An 18810-nucleotide genomic window follows, 5' to 3' on the forward strand; every position below is an offset into this window, starting at 1 on the left:
GACCTGGAGAAAAATTCAGATAGGTGACCACTTAATTATTTTTGGTTATCCTGAATTGAATTAATGCAAAATACTGAGAAAATTCCATGTTTATGATATAAAATTGACTCAGAAATTAACACCGCAGGAGATTTCAATTCATTATTGTATTAAATGTAAAAATAAGTGAGTAAACATTTAAAACAAATAGTCTTACATATTCATACAGATTTAATACAATTCATACAGATTTAAATGAATGTGTAAATGATGACATATATATATATATATATATATATATATATATATATATATATATATATATATATATATATATATATATATATATTTATTGTGTGTGTGTGTGTGTGTGTGTGTGTGTGTGTGTGTGTGTGTGAATTGTCCCTTTATTTCAAAGAATGAAGTTTATTGTACTTTTTTCCATTTTATTATGAAAGAAAGATTTATTTATTTTTTTTAAATAAAAATAATCCTTTAAATGAGAATCTAAATCTTCCAGTAGGTGAATCATTCAACAAAGTAAATCACTGTCTGGAATGTTTAAATCATGCATTTATTCAGAAAGTACACACTTTCACACACAGTTTTTCTTTAAGATCTCTTCTGTCTTTTAAGGTAATGTTTACTGAAAATCTGAGTAGTTTGTTCATTTATAAATAAATATTTTTTAAATTTGACCTAATTTACAACATGTGCATTCTCACATCTGAGTTCAGAGTTTTCATTTAAGAATTATTATTGAGCTAGATACTGCTATTACTATATTAATACTACTATTATTTACTACTCTTATTGACCTAGTTTTTTATATTAAATAGCATCCAGTGTTTATAATTAGTGCAATACATTTTAAAAATCCAGTTTTCAGTGTAAAGCAGTCAGATTAGCTGTTTTGTTAGAAAAGAAATGGAAATGGATTAGAATGTATTTAACACATCAGATTTTTCTGATTTTCTCCAGATGCAGATGCCCAAAGACATCTTCCTGGTGCATGATTATTCATGAGGTACTTTGGGAGGCCCTGCTGCTGCTGCTGCTGAGCTTCTAGAGCACCTGCAGTCCAGATACTGGATCTCTGCTCACCTGCACGCAACTCAACACTGATGCAGCACCAGGTGGCTCCTCATTCACTGTCACTCTGTGCTTTTGACAAATAGAAGCTTTTGGTTATCTCTGGATTAAGCCTGTTTCACACATAGCCTACATGACATTCATTGTAACATTGGGCTTCAGACATGAAATGTGTGAAAAAGGCTAAGGATGAAATGTAGATATCATAACAATAAGCTGTTTGTCCCTTCAGGCTGAGAATAATGAATAATGCTACCCTAAAGAGATCAGCAAGTTTCTCTCACTTGACGAATGTCTTCCTTCAGGTAATGATCCTGCTGTTTCCGTCATCCAGCATGTTTTAGTATGTGGTGAGATCCAGAAGTAAATCCAGCTGTTTTGTCATTGCAGATTGTGGAGGAAGCTCCTGCGAGAAGCTTGAGTTTGATCCAGAATGGCTGGCCATCTTGAAAGCGACAGACAACCTTCAGAAACCATCCCAGTTTCTGGAACCCTCCGCTGGACAACAGACTACACAGCAGAGACAAAGCACATTACAATGATCACAGTTGCTCATTTTCTGATACCACACTGACAAAATTGGCTTAAAGAAATAGTTTACCCAAAAATAAAAATTACACCAAAATGTACTCACCATCAAGACAGCCTCAGGGTATATGAATGTTTAAGGGGTGATTTTCATTTTTGGGTGAAGTATTCCTTTAACTTTCTCATGACAGTGGAGTTAACACATTTTCATGACATGCACAATAACATAAGGGAAAATTACAGTATTCATCTGAATTGAGGTCGCGATGGTCAATATTTTGCACATTAATTCATTTCTATTTCTAGGTATTTTAGCATCCTGTTTCTCTGCTACTTTCAGGTGGGATTTCAGTCCTTCAGACAGACATCTACATCCTGGTGGGCAAAGCGGACAGATACACAGGGAGGAGGTTTTTCAGCTTTATTTGATGAATTTTTAGAAGAACTGCATTTATTGGAATTAAACATGTAAGACGTTATAAATAACTTTATTTTCACTTTTGTTCAATTTAAAGAGCCCATATTATGGGTTTTTGAAAATGCCCTTCCATGTAGTGTGTAACACAGCTCTAAGTGAAGTGAAATATCCAGCTAAGGCTTAAATCTGTAAGTGTACAGTGTTTAAAACTGTTGATTCATCTATAAGAGTCGACTCATAGTGCTTTAAACGAGTCGTCTTGATAACGAGTCATTAGGTGTTTCACGGTGACATGACTACGAAACACAAGCCCTGCCCAGTAGTTGTGCGTGCAAACCAAGGAGATTTGAAACCTGCGGCCCCGCCCACTAACACAGAAAAAAAAGGCTAGACACACACTGTAGCAGACACCGGTTGAATTGCTGTGCTCAGCTGGATATTATTGAAACTCTCTACCCAAAGATGAAGCTGTAAAAAGTCAGTGGTTCAGGTTTATTTTTGAAAAAATACCTCAGCATTATAGCCCAGCCTTGTGCAGTTTGAGTGCTTCTGGAAAGACATGCTTACAAAGAAGAATTCAACGGCCGTTTGTTAAAGGAAGGATCAGAAATGACTATTGATGTAAGGGACTATGTCAGAACATGGATAAGTGGATCATAGATCAGTTTTTCCTCAGTTTCACAAGTTTAAGCACATGTGATTAAAATGGTCATCTCTTTGTTTACTCCAGCTTGCAAATTATGTATATAATTGTGTTATGCTACTTGTAACCACTTGTACTGTATCAGGTTAACTCTATATATTCTCATATCGCGTGTAAAGCCACGTTGAAAACGCGACGTGTGCAGCTTTGTTTACGGATTTAAATGCGTTTGTGAGCTCGCGTTCCACTGACGTTTGTCTTTGATATGGCCATCATTAGCTGTTCCTACACAAGTGCAATAGTCAAGTTTCAAAATAGTTCAGATCAGGTTTGGGGTGAGGTGTCTGAATTACACTCAGACCTGGAGCAAGTTGAACTGGCGCTCTAGGCGAACAACAATCACGCCGCCCTCAACCCGAAAGTGCATTCTATGTATTCTGTTTTTGAATGTTTCTGTTGAGGGCTTTTGTTTTGGTGTTGTGTCCTCTGAGAAGGAGGGTAATGTGTGTGTGTGTGTGTGTGTGTGTGTGTGTGTGTGTGTGTGTGTGTGTGTGTGTGTGCAGGTAAAAAGAGCAGGTAGAGTGTGACGGGCTAGGAGACTTATGTCGATCTCCTCCCCAGATTTTGCTCAATAAAATAGTTAAGTCGTCAGTATTTTCAAGTCCATCGTCTGTGTTTACATTCACCCACTGGCAGCCAAAATTCACGCCTTACACTATGAAGCGTGTATGCACTCTGACTACTTTTATATTGTTGATTAGCTGCTGGGCATTTCACTCTGTTTCGCGCTAAAGGCTGACAGTGTCGACCATTTGCAACAGGCCGTCATTGGTCCAATCAGCGCAGAAAAGCTTCGCGCTGAGGAGGGGTTTGGGAACAAAAGAATCGCTGAACGATTCATATGGGAGTCGCTGGGATAATTAGGTAAAAATAAATGCAAATTATAAGACCATGAAAGTGTTTTTTGACCTTGCATGCATATTAGACTGTTGTTGGAGACCCTTACAACCAAAATATGACCCTATTTCATGTTTAATAGGGGCTCTTTAAAGTATCCTTGTTAAACTATTTATTTTAAAAAGTTATTTGACAAAAAATAAAAAGGGGAAAAATACTGTAAATGTTACAAAAGCTTTTTATTTCAGATAAATGCTGGTATTTGGATCTTTTCAATCATCAAAGAATCCTAAAAAAAAACAACTCAAATGTTAATAAATATTGATAAATAATAATAATTTGACTGTTTTTGCTTTGCTTTGGAGCAAATGCAGGTTTGATGAGCAGAAGAGACGTCTTTAAAAAGTTAGGTTAATAGAAAAATGTTTTTTTCCTATAAAAAAATCAATTGTTAGTGTTAAAATCAAAGTAATTTTGAAATGATGTTCACTACACTCATACTGTATACTTGGTTAATATTGAAGCATATTGTTTTATTTTATTCATTTTTAGTAATGTAATCAGGCATTTAATAATTTTAGATATTGTAAATTTCTCTGGTAATTAGTCATTATTTAATCATTCATTCATTCATTTTCCTTTCGGCTTAGTCCCTTTATTAATCCGGGGTCGCCGCAGCGGAATGAACTGCCAACTTTTTTAAAAATTTTATTTTAGAACCACTAGAGGGTGAGTAAAGTTTTTATTTTGGGGGTGAACTATCCCTTTAAGCCAACGAAACAAAAACTGTCTAACTTTACCTCATCTTTAAACTTTAAAAATGAAGTGTAAATTATAATATAATAATAAAATAAAATTAATTTATTCATTGTTATATTCATAATTGATTATTAATCTGGGGTCGCCACAGCGGAATGAACCGCCAACTTATACAGCATTTGTTTTATGCAGCGGATGCCCATCCAGCTGCCACCCATCTGTGGGAAACATCCATACACACTCATTCACACACATGCACTATGGACAATCTAGCCAACCCAATTCACCTGTACCGCATGTCTTTGGACTGTGGGGGAAACCGGAGCACCCGGAGGAAACCCATGCGAACGCAGGGAGAACATGCAAACTCCACACAGAAACGCCAACTGACCTAGCCAATGCTCGAACCAGCGACCTTACTAGTATTAAACTAGCATTAAAGGCACAGGCCATCTAATGTTCTGAAAGCTAAAAGTGAAGTTTATTTATAAACTAATTTCGAGAGGATCACGTGCTTATGATTGCTTGCGGCCGGTCCCGCATTATTCAATTTATGATTCACCAATCAGATGATTCCTAAGCCACTATAAATACCCTAAGTCCGTATCACAGCTATCTTTATTTTGAAGAATCCCTCCTTCCAAGGTGGCCCAGTGCTTAGCACTGTTGCCGCACAGCAAGAACGTCACTGGTTCTAGTCCTTACCAAGCCAGCTGACGTTTCTGTTCTCCCCATGCTCACATGGGTTTCCTCCACGTTCCCCGGTTTCCTCCCATCCTCCAAAAACATGCAACTTAAGTTAATTGACTAATCCAAATTGGCACCATAGACATGCTCCTAATAAGTAGTTATCTCTTAAGAGCAATCATTATCTGTTCATTAGCTACAGCAGGGGAGTTCTTGAGATCTACCTGAGCTAAAACTCCCCTCTCACCTTGCAAACGGGAAGGAGCCCCAGGCTCGAGGATATTATAAGCTCAGGGTTCTCTCACGGGACAGCATGCCAAACAAGCTTTATAATCAATCATCAGCTAAGTGTGAACTCTTGAAATAATCTGATGGGTGTTTTTGAGCTAAAACTTTACAGACACATTCTGGAGAAACAAAAGACCTATTTTAAATCTCTTAATATTAGTTAATATTCAAGACAGTCAATCTGTTTGTAGTGATTCTATCAATCAGCAAAGAATGAATGTATTTTTTTAAACACAACATCATTAATTAATTCTATTAATGAGTTGTGCAGCAGTGCTGAGATGAAGGCTGAGCCACTGACCTCATTTCAGGCGGTGACAGCGGCAGACAGGGTTTTGTGGCGCACAGCAGGGCTCAGCAGAGGGAATGACAGTGTAATCGGCTGCTGAGAGTCGATCTGTGGCGATGTCCCAGAGCAGAGCCTCTCTCTCCCTCTCCACCTGCTTCAGGACAGATCTGTACTCCTCGCTCTTGGGGTCTAGAGGCATCGCCTCTGCCTCGTCCTGAGAGAGGTCAAATATCAGAGGAGGGTCGTGATGCTGCTGAGGTCCACTTTGTCCACCACACGCCACTGATCCGCCTGAGAGAGCACATCAGGGTTAATAAAACAAGCAGAAACAGTAGATAAACTGAGCAAATGACTAAACAAAAACGATCATTTAAAGATTTGTTTTTTTATAAAATATAAACATTAAAGTTTTTGATCAAATGTCAATATTTTCTTGCATAATGATGCCTCTTGTACATCGTCTTATTATCTTTTGAAAAAAACTTGCTGATGAAATAAAAATAACTTTAAGTCAGAATTTGCAAGAGGTATGAATAATTTCATATATATCGAATTATATATATATATATATATATATAAACGGTTGTGGTTAGATTAGGGATAGTTGACCCTAAAATACAAATTCACCCTCAAGTGGTTCCAAATCTTTATGAGTTTATTTCTTCTGTACACAGAAGAAGATATTTTGAAGATAGATGAAAACCATTGACTTAGATAGAAGGAAAAACAAATACTATGGAAGTCAATGGTTAACTTTCTTCAAAATATTTTCTTTTGTGTACAACAGAAGAAAGAAACTCATAAAGGTTTGGAACAAGAAAAGTATATATATAAAAGTGTATATATATATATATACACTATAATATATTGAACTGATCATTAACTGTCTGTATGTGTTTAATAAAGAGAAAAACACTCAAAATTTTGCACCACAAAAAGGGTTTAAAAAGTGACTGTATTTGTTAATAAATTTCAAATAAAGTAAATATTTTAAAATGCCTGTCTATCATTTCATTTATCAATTTACATAAAAGAATGCAGCCCAAATTACATTTGACACGATTTTTAAATGTTTAAAACATCTTTTATGAATTAATTTAATTTAATTTATCAGTCATTGTTGGATTGACTTGCTCATTTATTTACTCATGAATTAAATAGTTTAAAATGTCTTCTATTCAATTGAAAATCAAGTAATTTTAAAGTCATCAGGCAGTTTTAAAAATGTGAATTATCCCTAAAAGCATTTTTAAACCAATTATATTGTTGAAAAATGTGATGTTTTCATTTTTAATTGACAGTCAAACATTCATTTACACCTTTTCAGTTTCAACTATTATTTATTAGCCAATTCAAAACATTAGATTGTTCACATTTTAATTCATGAATAAATGTATTCTTCTATTTCATTTTTAGCCTGACCTGTGATGTAAAATGCCTTGTGATGTTTGAGCCTGACAGTCTGAAGGTCACCATATTGTCCTGCAGCGCCGCTGTTTGGATGCATGAGACTCTGATAACAAAAACAGAAAGCACGTCACAGCAATTATTAAAATACTGCTCTCTAAAATGGTGTCACCCCCACAGACTTCACCTTATGCCCTGATTCAGAGTCATTAAGCAAAACGTCAGTAATATCGATGCCATCATAGCGTCGATCTGATGGAGGTTTGACCCCAGCCAGAGAGAGGACAGTTGGAAAGATATCCAGACCACTAAAGGAGAACAAGACAGTCTTCATATGGTGAAAACCAAAAACAACGATGTTACACAATGTTGATCTCTCGCAATACCTCAGCAGGGCATCGCTGGAGCTGTTAGGTTTGATCTTCTTAGGCCATGAGATGACTGTGGGAACACGATGACCTCCTTCCCATGTGGTTCTCTTTGCTGATCCGCCACCTGCTCGCAAGAATGAAAACATGATTGCTCAAGTTAATAGTTTTGTTATCTGAAACTCAAAAAGTCATGAGTAAGCAGAAAATGACTGAAAACACTTGAATGTTTACTTATCTTCTGTTTATGGTAGGTTCACGTTAGTTGCATGCAGAGCTGGATAATAACAGATTCTAAGTAATCTGGATTATACAATCAGATTCCAAAACTCGTTCTTGTAATTAGAGTAAACCAGCTTTGAAAATACTCATAATCAGACTACAGTTACTTTTATGGATCACATGATTACATACAGAGCTGGGTAGATTACTTAGGAATTGTAATAGTCATTTTTTCATCATTTAGTCACTTACTTAATTTGTTCTTTTAAATCACTGTAAACTTGTTGTGTAGTTTTTAATAAGTAACTGATTATCATTCATTTATTCATTTTCTTTTTGGCTTAGTTCCTTTATTAATCCGGGATCGCCACAGCGGAATGAACCACCAACTTATTCAGCACATGTTTTACACAGCGGATGCCCTTCCAGCCGCAACCCATCTCTGGGAAACATCCATACACACTCCCTCACACTCATACACTACGGACAATTTAGCCTACCCAATTCATCTGTACTACATGTCTTTGGACTGTGGGGGAAACCAGTGCACCCGGAGGAAACCCGCACAAACATGGGGAGAACATGCAAACTCCACACAGAAACGCCAACTGACCCGGCCGAGGCTCCAACCAACGACCTTCTTGCTGTGAGGCGACAGCACTACCTACTGCTCCACTGCGTCGCCCTAACTGATTATCATTCATAAGTAATATACCTAGATCTGGTGGTATGTGATATTGACAAAAATAAGATGTTTAATTTGTTAATATAATGACAATTAGAAAAAGATTTTGTTAAACTTTTTTTTAAATAACAGATTCATTGAATAATTCATCCAAATAATTCATTCCAAACAGGTAATTGACCAGGTCTGCACTTTAGAGGGCACTTTGATGTATGCTGTTAATGTTAACAACTTCAGTCCCTATAATTCTTTGCTGCTGTGATTTATATACAGTATTATGTTGAGGTGTTTGAAATTTGTGTTCATATAAAAGCCTTTAGTGTTTGGTTTTTCATTTCGTCTGGATTGCGCTGTGTGAACTGTTGGTTCTTTGCTTTGTTTCTAGTGTGTTCAGAGTATTTTTCTAGTATTGTTTCTCTTTTGTTTGCTAATCATTTTTGCCTTCTTGAGATGTTTTTGCCTGATTTTACTTGGACTTAAATATGAAATAAAGCTGCACTTGGGTACTTAACACAGTAACTAGCCTCGTATTGTGACACAAAGCAATTGACTCATTATGAATGGACTAAAGAATCATTTAAAAAGATTTGTTCAAAAACAGATTCATTAAGGAATGAAACGCAATAGTGTTGCTCTGAGAAACATATTTTGCTCTAGTTTTGTTTGGAACTATTTTGGGAGATGAAACCAAATACTATAGAATACACAAGACATATCATTCATATAGTTTAGAATGGGGAAGAGTGTAGCAGTCAATATGGTGAATGAAGCCCCACCTTCTAGAACAGAGGCCTATCATTAAAAACTATGGACTGACAGAGTAGGGGCTTGGACCAGGCGTGAGGTTCTACAGAATTTGTGCAATTCGAACGTTTAGAAATGAAACTAAAGAGACAGTTGCTGTGTAATTTTATTGATGATTCCTAATAAGAAGTTTAATCGTAAGCTTGGCAAGCAATTTTTCGAGAGTTTAATGTTTTGCCATTCATACAGAAAGCAGACTGCCTGAGAGGCGAATCAAAGATGGCCGCCGAGTGAATTCAATTCAATTTTCAATTCACCTTTATTTGTACAGCGCTTTACAATGTAGATTGTGTCAAAGCAGCTTCACATAAAAGATCATAGTAAATATGGGCTTCCTTTGCTGTTTTTGGTTTTGGTGAAACTTAAAAAAAACAGGCAATATTCTGTCTAAAATGTGCAACCCTCTCAATGTTGAATTGTTGTATAAATCTACACTGCACTTGCATGCTGATATTTGGCAAAACAGGGCTGTTGTTTCTATGATATTACTTACTTCCATCATATCTTATCAGTACTTTAAGGAAATGTTTTGCATGAATTAAAGTGGGATTCTTTATACTGTTAAAAATGTTGGGTTTCACACGATTGATTTGAGTTGTCACAACATGAAGGAATCAAGTTAACTCGTCAGTTTTAGATTTATTTAAACAAACCATTGTCATATTGATGTGCATGCCTTCTAGAGATTATTTGTATTTATTTGTATTACAATTTCTTCCTCATGTTTTATCAAGAATAATCTGTTGCCAATTTAAACAACCTGGCCCTCCCCCTTTCTTTCTTTTTATACATTTTTTTAACCATTTCTTTTTTGTTTTGTATGTTTTTTCATTATTATTGTTGTTGTTTCCTCTAAATTTAAAACAACAATGTAAATATGATTGTATATATTGTCATTTTATTACATCTCAAAAAAATAAAATAAAAAAAACGTATTAGTTTTTACAAATGTAAGTGTATTGAACATAAAGCAAATAAGTTTTTGCAAAAAACTCAATAATTGTGTTGTTTCAGCTCATTTCAAATAGGTCATTTGAATAAACAGCAAACATTTTTTGAGTGAGCTTTTTCATTACATGAATGTTTTAGACTCTCAAAACAAATATTACAATACTATCTTAGACAATCAATCGAACAACCTCTAGTTAAAGGTATCATTATTTATGGTAAATGACCTGCATTACCTGCATTTGTCTGCCATCTTCCAACAAAAGGCCCAACATGTCCAGCAAACTGGCATTTCTGCTCCCAAGGGCCATTGTCACCTTAGAAATGGATTCATTTTTCATAAAATTGCAATTCTATTAAGCAGAGCCTTTAGGGCAGAACATTGCAAGAAATATGTGTGAAATAAATCACCAGTGAACCATATGAGTGTGTTTTCCAACTGTTCAGTGCTGAGCGCCTGCATGATGCTGCCCACAAGTGAGTCCATGTCACTGAGACTGGCTGTGTAGGGGTCTTCAGTCGTGACGTTTAGGAAAGTGTTATGGAACAACGGCACATGCATGTGAGCGAGAGCCACATACAGGAGGAACGGCTGCTTCTTTGTAACACTACAAACACATAGTAACATAAAACATATAGTATTAACAGAATCATACTGTATCGTTACAAATTTTATTTACACTACTGTTCAAAATTTGTAATATACAATCACTGGCCACTTTATAAGGTACACCTATCCAACTGCTCGTTAACGCACATTTCTGCGTCAAACCAAGCATCGGAATGGGGAAGAAAGGTAATTTAATTTACTTTGAACGTGGTTATTGGTGCCAGACAGGTTGGTCTGAGCATTTCATAAACTGCTGACCTACTTAGATTTTCACACACAACCATCTCTAGGGTTTACAGAGAATGGTCCGAAAAACAGAAAATATCCAGTGAGCGGCAGTTCTGTGAGCGCAAATGTCTTGTTAATGCCAGAGGTCAAAGGAGAATGGCCAGACTGGTTTGAGCTGATAGAAAGGCAACAGTAACTCAACAACTCGTTACAAATGAGGTATGCAGAAGAGCGTCTCTGAACACACATGTCGAACCTTGAGGTGGATGAGCTACAGCAACAGAAGACCCGTGACACCGGGTGCCACTCCTGTCAGCTAAGAACAGAAAACTGAGGCTACAATTTGTGTTTTTAAATAATAAATCAGACTCAAATAATAACTACCATACTTTAATGTAAACGTATGTAATTCATCTAATGCACACTTAAATTTAGTGTTTAAGCATAATAAATGATCATTTAATGACATTTATATATGCATACCCAACATAATTTTCTGCCATTTATCGGTTACTGGACATAACATGAAAACACTTATTTTAAATGCCAATATCACTGATAGATTTATGTGAAGAACTGGCCACAGTTACACTGGATTTAAAGCAGTCGCAGAACTCAAATCTGTGTAAGTGCACTGCTGAAATGAGAAATTGATGAGGCTTGTCTGCGCACAGTCCAGATGATGATCTATCCTTAGACTGTGTCAAAGGCCAACACTGCAACTCCGTCTGCTCAGTACACTTGTTTACAGACTGCAGACCTCATATTGACTGATCAAAGTCCAGAAAACAGTTGCCCTTGAGAGCAGCAAAACACTGGCTTCACTGAAAATAAAACCTCTAGAACAATGTTTTGATTCCACATAAATTTTACCAGAACATACAAGAGCTTTATTAACATTTTATAACAAAAATACTAATATACATAAAGCATATTTTAGACAGGGTTCCAATTCTTAGCCAAATCTATGAGCTTTCCCTGACTTACTGTCTAAACATTGAATTTCCATGATTTGAATATTATTTTTCATGAATTTAATAGCCATTTTGAGTGCATAAATGGATAATTTACCTCTGATTTTGAAAAGAGATAAAAAACAACAACAAGAGCACCCCAGTCTAGCAACCAGTCTTTGAAGCCATCCAAAATATTTAGTAACTAAAGCGCTTGATATTTTCATTTTATTTTTTGGCATGTTTGCCTTGAGATGAGCAGGAAAGATCAAAAATGGTGCTGAAAATAGTCTAACCATACCAATATGTAGAATGTAAATTTTGTAATAAAAAACATGATATGGTAGAGAAATTAATTGAATAAAAGATTTAGACTTTGATAAATGAAAACAAAAAGTCACTGATATTCCATGACTTGGAATAATACATTTATAAATAAATACATTTCTAAATATAAATAAATATATAAAAATATACAAGAAATTTTATAATAAATTTCCTGATTTTCAGTCTCAGGAATTGACTTTTTAAAATTCCATGATGTTCAAGAAACTCCATGACCAGTGGAAAAGCTCTTTAGAAACCATATATGAATACATTAAATACGTTTTAAGTAACACCAATGCACATTCAGTTTGACTGGAAAGTAGACCATGTTGATATTATATTTGTCTCTGAGTTAGACAGAAAACTGAATACAGTGGGGGAAATAAGCATTGAACACATCACCATTTTTCTCAGAAAACATATTTCTAAAGGTGCTGCTGACTTGAAATTTTTACCGGATGTTGGTAACAACCAAAGAAATACCTATACTGTATGAAAAGAAAACAAATCTAATTAGTTTACAAATTAAGTTATGCATAATAAAATGAAATGACACAAGGAAAAAGTATTGAACACATAAAGAAAGGGAGGTGTAGAAAGGCAGTGAAAGCCCAGACAGCAGCTCAAATCTCTCAGAATTTATTCAGCAACCCTCTGCCCTTCATTATTGTAAATTAATATTAGCTACTTAAGTCTAAGATCCACATTACCAGGATTATGAAGATGAAACCAGGATGGACTTTTTAGCAAGACAATGATCCCAAACACAGCCAAGGAAACTCTCAATTGCTTTCAGAGAAAGAAAATCAAGCTGCAGAATGGCCCAGCCAATCACCTGACTTGAATCCAATAGAAAAATCTAAATAAAGATCAGATTTGAGATGAAACTAACAGAACCATCAAGATTTTTACAGTCTGTTAAAGTCTGTGAAAAACTCACACCCGAGCAATGCATGTGATGTCCTACTCCATATGAGAGGCATCTTTAAGCTGCCATCACCAAAAAACTTTTATATAAAGTATTAAATGCGTTTCAGTAGTTCAGCACATTCTCCTTGTGTCATTTCATTGTTATTACACATAACTATTTTTTGTTTTTATGTTTGTATTGTTTGGGTTTTTACCAAAAGTTGGTTCAATTTCATGTCAACAGCTCCTTTAGAAACATTATTCCCAGGAAAAAACAGGACGTGTTCAATACTTATTTTCCCCACTGAATATGAATTTCTATTTATAACCATACATATTGTGACATACCTGGCTGTGAAAATCTGCTGGACTGCCGCTGTTGCATATCTGTCTTTAAGGCTCCATGTGTCCAAGGGTTGCTCAATAATCTTCTCATTTTCAAACAGAGGTAATGCCACTTTGGTGTAGCATCCCTCATGCTTCCTGTTAAATGAACATTTGACATAATTCAGTAAAGCTGGAGGTGAATACAAAACATCAGACTATATACAGTGGGGGAAGTAAGTATTCAACATGTCACCATTTTTCTCAGAAAACATATTTATAAAGGTGCTGTTGACTTGAAATTTTCACCACATGTTGAAAACGACCGATTGAATACATATATGAAAAGAAAACAAATCTAATTAGTTCATGTGTAATAAAATGAAATGACACAGGAAAAAGGTATTGAACACATGAAGAAAGGGAGGTGTAGAAAGGCAGTGAAAGCCCAGACAGCAACTGAAATCTCTCAGTAGTTCTTCAGCAACCCTCTGCCCATCCTCTTTTTCCGAAAGCATTTGAGACTTTCCTTGGCTGTGTTTTGGATCATTTTCTTGCTGAAATGTCCACCCTGGTTTTATCTTCATCATCCCAGTGAATGTGATTTTTTTAAGTAATAAGATCTTTTGAAAAATGTTGGAAGAGCAATTCCAGCGTTGAACTGAAGCAGCTAATATTAATTTACAATAACTACTGAGAGATTTCAGCTGCTGTCTATGCTTTCACTGTCTTTTTACACCTCCCTTTCTTCATGTGTTCAATAATTATTTCCTGTGACATTTCATTTTTATTACACATACATTTTCAAGTCAACTGCACCTTTAGAATTTTTTTTCTGAGGAAAAATGGTGACGTGTTAAATACTTATTTCCCCCGCTGTACCTAATAAATGTTTTTTATTTTAATGAACAGTATTATAATACATACTTATTAATACTGTACTGTCTATGTACACAGGGTGGACAGCTGGGAAGGTCAAGGCCTGGTTTGTCAGTGCAGCCCATGTCATTACTGTAGGGAATACCCAGGTAATAGTCAAAACCTAGAGAACAAACATAAAAAAGTAAAAATTATCTTGAGGAAATAGTTTAAAATAGAGGTACTGTATTACATTTACATTAAAACACTAAGCAGAAGCTTTTAGCTATATGCAAAATACAGCAAGGGATTTATCGCAAAGAGTTTAATAATCATGAGAAGGTTTAGTAATACAAAGCCATTGCTAAAAAATAAATAAATAGGTCAGAATAGAGAGGGTTTTTTGTATAACGTTCAAAAAAAGGTACAATTTATATATTCAAATGTAATTTAAACCACACTCACACTAGACTTAAGACATGTAACAATGTTCTTATGTAATGATGATAAATACATAAATCAATAAAAAATCCACTGTACAACAAATCATAAAAAATCAATCTGCTCCAATTTACTGAATTGCAATAGATCTTAAGTTTGCATTCTTTTAACTGAGCTAAGAGATCACACCGTGATGTGTCAGTCTCCAATTGGTCACATGCCTTCAAACTTAAACTTTGCATGAGCTTGCATCTCCATTAAGTACGTTTATGACTTTAAAGGGATAGTTTACCCAAAAATAAAAAATCTGTCATCATTTACTCATCCTTTCTTCTGTTAAACCCAAAATAAGATCTTTTGAAAAATGTTGGAAGAGCAATTCCAGCATTACCGATGTGGCATTTGCAGTAAAAAGTCAAAACATAAATTCAAAGAGAAAGTAAATATTAACATTATATTAAAACATCTGTTTATATTATCCAAAACTACTGACCACAGAGTTATGGGATCAGAAAAATATCAGTCTGTAAGCTGTTTTATATTTTAAATGAGGAAAATAAACAAACGTTATGGATGTGACTAAAAAATCTGCGAGTTTACAGTATACAACATACTTTGTAGAAATTCTGTGAATTAAACTTCACAACCCGAAAGAAATAATCCTAATCAGCAGCATAACCGTTGGCTCACTATAAAACAAACCTTATTGATTTTATTTTATTTTTGCATTTATGAGGAAAAAGCTTGTTTATGGATGTGATATCTCTCCGTTATGGATGTGACAGATGTGAAATTGCCACTGTGACTTTGGTAAATCAAATATAATTGTTTGAAAACATTGACAGAGACATTTTTGAGTGTTTCTAAAAGTACTGTTAAATACTTGCTTACACAAAAAATGAAAGGGTTTTGCTATTTTTGTAAAAATTGTATTTTTTTATGGCAAGGTTGACATTTGCAGGGAATTACTCGGAAACCGCCAACCATTGACTTCCATTGTATTTGTTTTTTACTACTAAAGATGGTAATGGTTACTGGTTTCCAAATTTTTTTTAAATATCTTGTTTTGTTTTTTTTATTTTAGAACCACTAGAGGGTGAGTAAAGTTTTTATTTTGGGGGTGAACTATCCCTTTAAGCCAACGAAACAAAAACTGTCTAACTTTACCTCATCTTTAAACTTTAAAAATGTAGTGTAAATTATAATATAATAATTAAATTAAATTAATTAATAAATAAAAATCAATTTCATGCTGATTCAATGTTTAAAAATTGTTTGCATAAAAATAAATAATAAATGCATAATTAAAATGATATATCTTGCTGATATGATATACAGTTGAAGTCAGAATTATTAGCCCCCCTCCACCCACCCATTTGAATTATTTTTTCATTTTCAAATATTTCCCCAATGATGTTTAACAGAGCAAGGAAATTTTCACAGTATGTCTGATAATATTTTTTCTTCTGGAGAAAGTCTTATTTGTTTTTTTTGGGCTAGAATAAAAGCAGTTTTTATTTAAAAAAAAAAAAAAAACATTTTAAGGTCAAAATTATTAGCCCCTTTAAGCTATTTTCCCCCCCGACAGTCTACAGAACAAACCATCCTTATACAATAACTTGCCGAATTACCCTAACCTGCCTAGTTAACCTAATTAACCTAGTTAAGCCTTTAAATGTCACTTAAAGCTGTATAGAAGTGTCTTGAAAAATATCTAGTCAAATATTATGTACTGTCATCATGACATAAATCAGTTATTAGAAATGAGTTATTAAAACTATTACATTTAGAAATGTGCTGAAAAAAATCTTCTCTCCGTTAAACAGAAATTGGGGAAAAAAAATAAACAGGGGGGCTGATAATTCAGGGGGGCTAATAATTCTGACTTCAACTGTATATATATATATACAATGATATATATTGCAGCATTTTACCTCTGTGAACAGGACTGTAAGAGCCATTGTGTCCAAGATGCCATTTTCCTGTTTTAAAATCAAAACAAACTCTATAAATAACGAACTGAAAATAAATCCTGCAACAACTTGAGCTTGAAAGGCTTATTAGTTGCCATGGTGATGATGTGCATTTGTTAATCAGGGGCTAATCAGAGCACAGTGTTGCTCTGACTGCTCTCAGGATGTAAATTGAATTGTTCTCCCCATGTTCTTGTAGCTGCTGTGCTTACCGATCATGGCTGTGTAATAACCTTCATCATGCAGGAGCTGAGCAAACGTGGTCTCATTGAGAGGTAATCCTCCTACTGACCCTACTGCAAAATTATGTGTGACCCCATTGCGTAGGCCGTGTCTGCCAGTCAGGATAGAGGCGCGAGATGGAGAACATGTGGAGGCAGGAGAGTGGAAGTCTGTGAATCTGTGAATCAACAGACACAAACGCCATAATTAGACATGATCAGGAACAAAACTGTGGCAGATATGGGCAAATTATAATGAGAGCGTTACCGTTTGCCCTTCAGCATTAATGAGTCCAGCCAGGGTGTTGGTGTGGAGTTGTCAGGCCTGTTCAACCAGAGGTCTCCCCATCCAATATCATCAGCTAAGATAATGATGAAATTGGGTCGTTCCTTCCCTCTAGGTTTGTCTTCTTTTTTAATATGGCTTTTGATGTGATGGAGCAGGCCGGAAAATAGAAGCAGTGTACATAAACCCAACTGTGCCATTCTAATGTCAAATCTGAAAAATGAAGAAGAAAATAATCATTTAAATTATGCTATATTTGACTGAGGGATAGCAATACTGTGATTAATACATGACTGCATTCTGACACATGGTAAAAAAAATATATTTTAAAAAATCTAATTAGTTAATCATGATCACGTCATGTTAATACTATAAATTTAAACTATAAAAGGATTTTTTACTTGCAATAAAATATTTGTCAAGTAAAATGAAACTGATTAAAATTATATTTTATATGATAATAATAAATAACATTGCCTTTTAAATAAATAAAAATAAATGTTAAATCAAATAAAATGTCATTTGTGTTATTTCTTATTTTTATTCAATTAAAATCACTAAATAACTAGTAATGAGCTAATTAAAAAAATATGTTATATAACTATTGGAGACTTTAAATTTACACTCACTTAAAGGGCACCTATAATGAAAATCATCTTTCGTAAGCTGTTTGTACAGAACTGTGTGAAGGTATAGTGTGTCCACAGTCATATTGGGGTGATATAAAGATAATAAGTCTCTTTTTTTAAATTTCCTAACATTAAAATAGGATCCTAAACCCTCCCATTTTGAGGCCGACCGCAACGTGACGTAGTAGTGCGATTTCCCTGCCCGCTGAATTGACTGACAGCCGCGTCTTAACATGTCTCCGTACTAACGTGTATAATCATATATCAAGAAGACAGGACGTGCGCAAAGCAACTGGGATTAAAAGATCTGTTCAGCTCTCTGTGCTCATCAATCATCATCAAATGTGATAAAGAATGAGTTTTACAAGGTTAAACGTTTTTAAAGCAGAGCATGTTTGTGATGAATTACAGAGATTTTACCGTCTTTACTTTATCACCACAGCCACATGTCAGTACAATTATAAAAGAAGATGATTCAATCCCGGTTTGTGGACACTAAATCTGGTTCATTTTGTACATTAACATAACGGATCTCCATACAGCAGTGGAGATTAACATGTATCCTGTCACATTTAAAATGCATAAAACACTGCAAAGTTAAACGCTCGCTGTGTGTGTGTCTGTGTGTGTCCGTGAACTTTGTAACGACATTGTGTGTGACTCATTGTTGCAGAAAGGCTTGAATTAACTCCACAACAAACACATCAAAATAATCATTGGGAAAGTTCTTACTGTTGTATTTCCCACAAACATTAAGTGAGATCTGCTTCCTTCATGTCTGTCACTGTGCTGTTTATCTAATAACAATAACAAGAAACGGAGACACACTAGCTTCGTTTCTATCTAAAAATGCGAATAAACTTTATGCGCAAAACTGGAATATCGCATTAAAAACGAACAAAGCACTGTTTCCTTCCAACGAGTCAAAGAGGACAAAATCGTCACTTCCTGATTATCTGGCACCAAATATCAACAGTGAATACGGAATTTGCTACGGTAGGAGAAGCTGTCAATCTTTTCCTTATTTAATAAATGAC

The 18810-nt window shown here is 35.0% G+C and overlaps 1 protein-coding gene across 3 annotated transcripts; it reads right to left on the reverse strand.

Annotated features, from left to right (window-relative positions):
• Positions 1 to 533: 533 nt before the first annotated feature.
• Positions 534 to 17356, reverse strand: arsg (arylsulfatase G). Of its 3 annotated transcripts, none has more exons than XR_008838635.1 (13): positions 17127 to 17356; positions 16850 to 17037; positions 16599 to 16646; positions 14293 to 14407; positions 13390 to 13524; positions 10426 to 10622; positions 10251 to 10331; positions 7374 to 7482; positions 7175 to 7295; positions 7003 to 7093; positions 5593 to 5871; positions 1356 to 1581; positions 534 to 1138 (listed from the first exon to the last, which is right to left on the reverse strand). XR_008838635.1 is itself a non-coding variant. In XM_056469515.1 (12 exons), exons 1-11 carry the CDS (start codon positions 17342 to 17344, stop codon positions 5594 to 5596), a joined length of 1581 nt encoding a protein of 526 aa, XP_056325490.1. In that variant the 5' UTR covers positions 17345 to 17356; the 3' UTR covers positions 534 to 1581; position 5593. The 3 variants fall into 3 exon arrangements, 1 of the variants encoding a protein (XP_056325490.1); XR_008838634.1 differs by having other exon boundaries at positions 534 to 1143; XM_056469515.1 differs by having other exon boundaries at positions 534 to 1581.
• Between the last annotated feature and the right edge of the window lie 1454 nt (positions 17357 to 18810).

The sequence above is a fragment of the Danio aesculapii genome, chromosome 12, assembly GCF_903798145.1.
Source record: "Danio aesculapii chromosome 12, fDanAes4.1, whole genome shotgun sequence".
Classification (NCBI taxonomy): domain Eukaryota; kingdom Metazoa; phylum Chordata; class Actinopteri; order Cypriniformes; family Danionidae; genus Danio; species Danio aesculapii.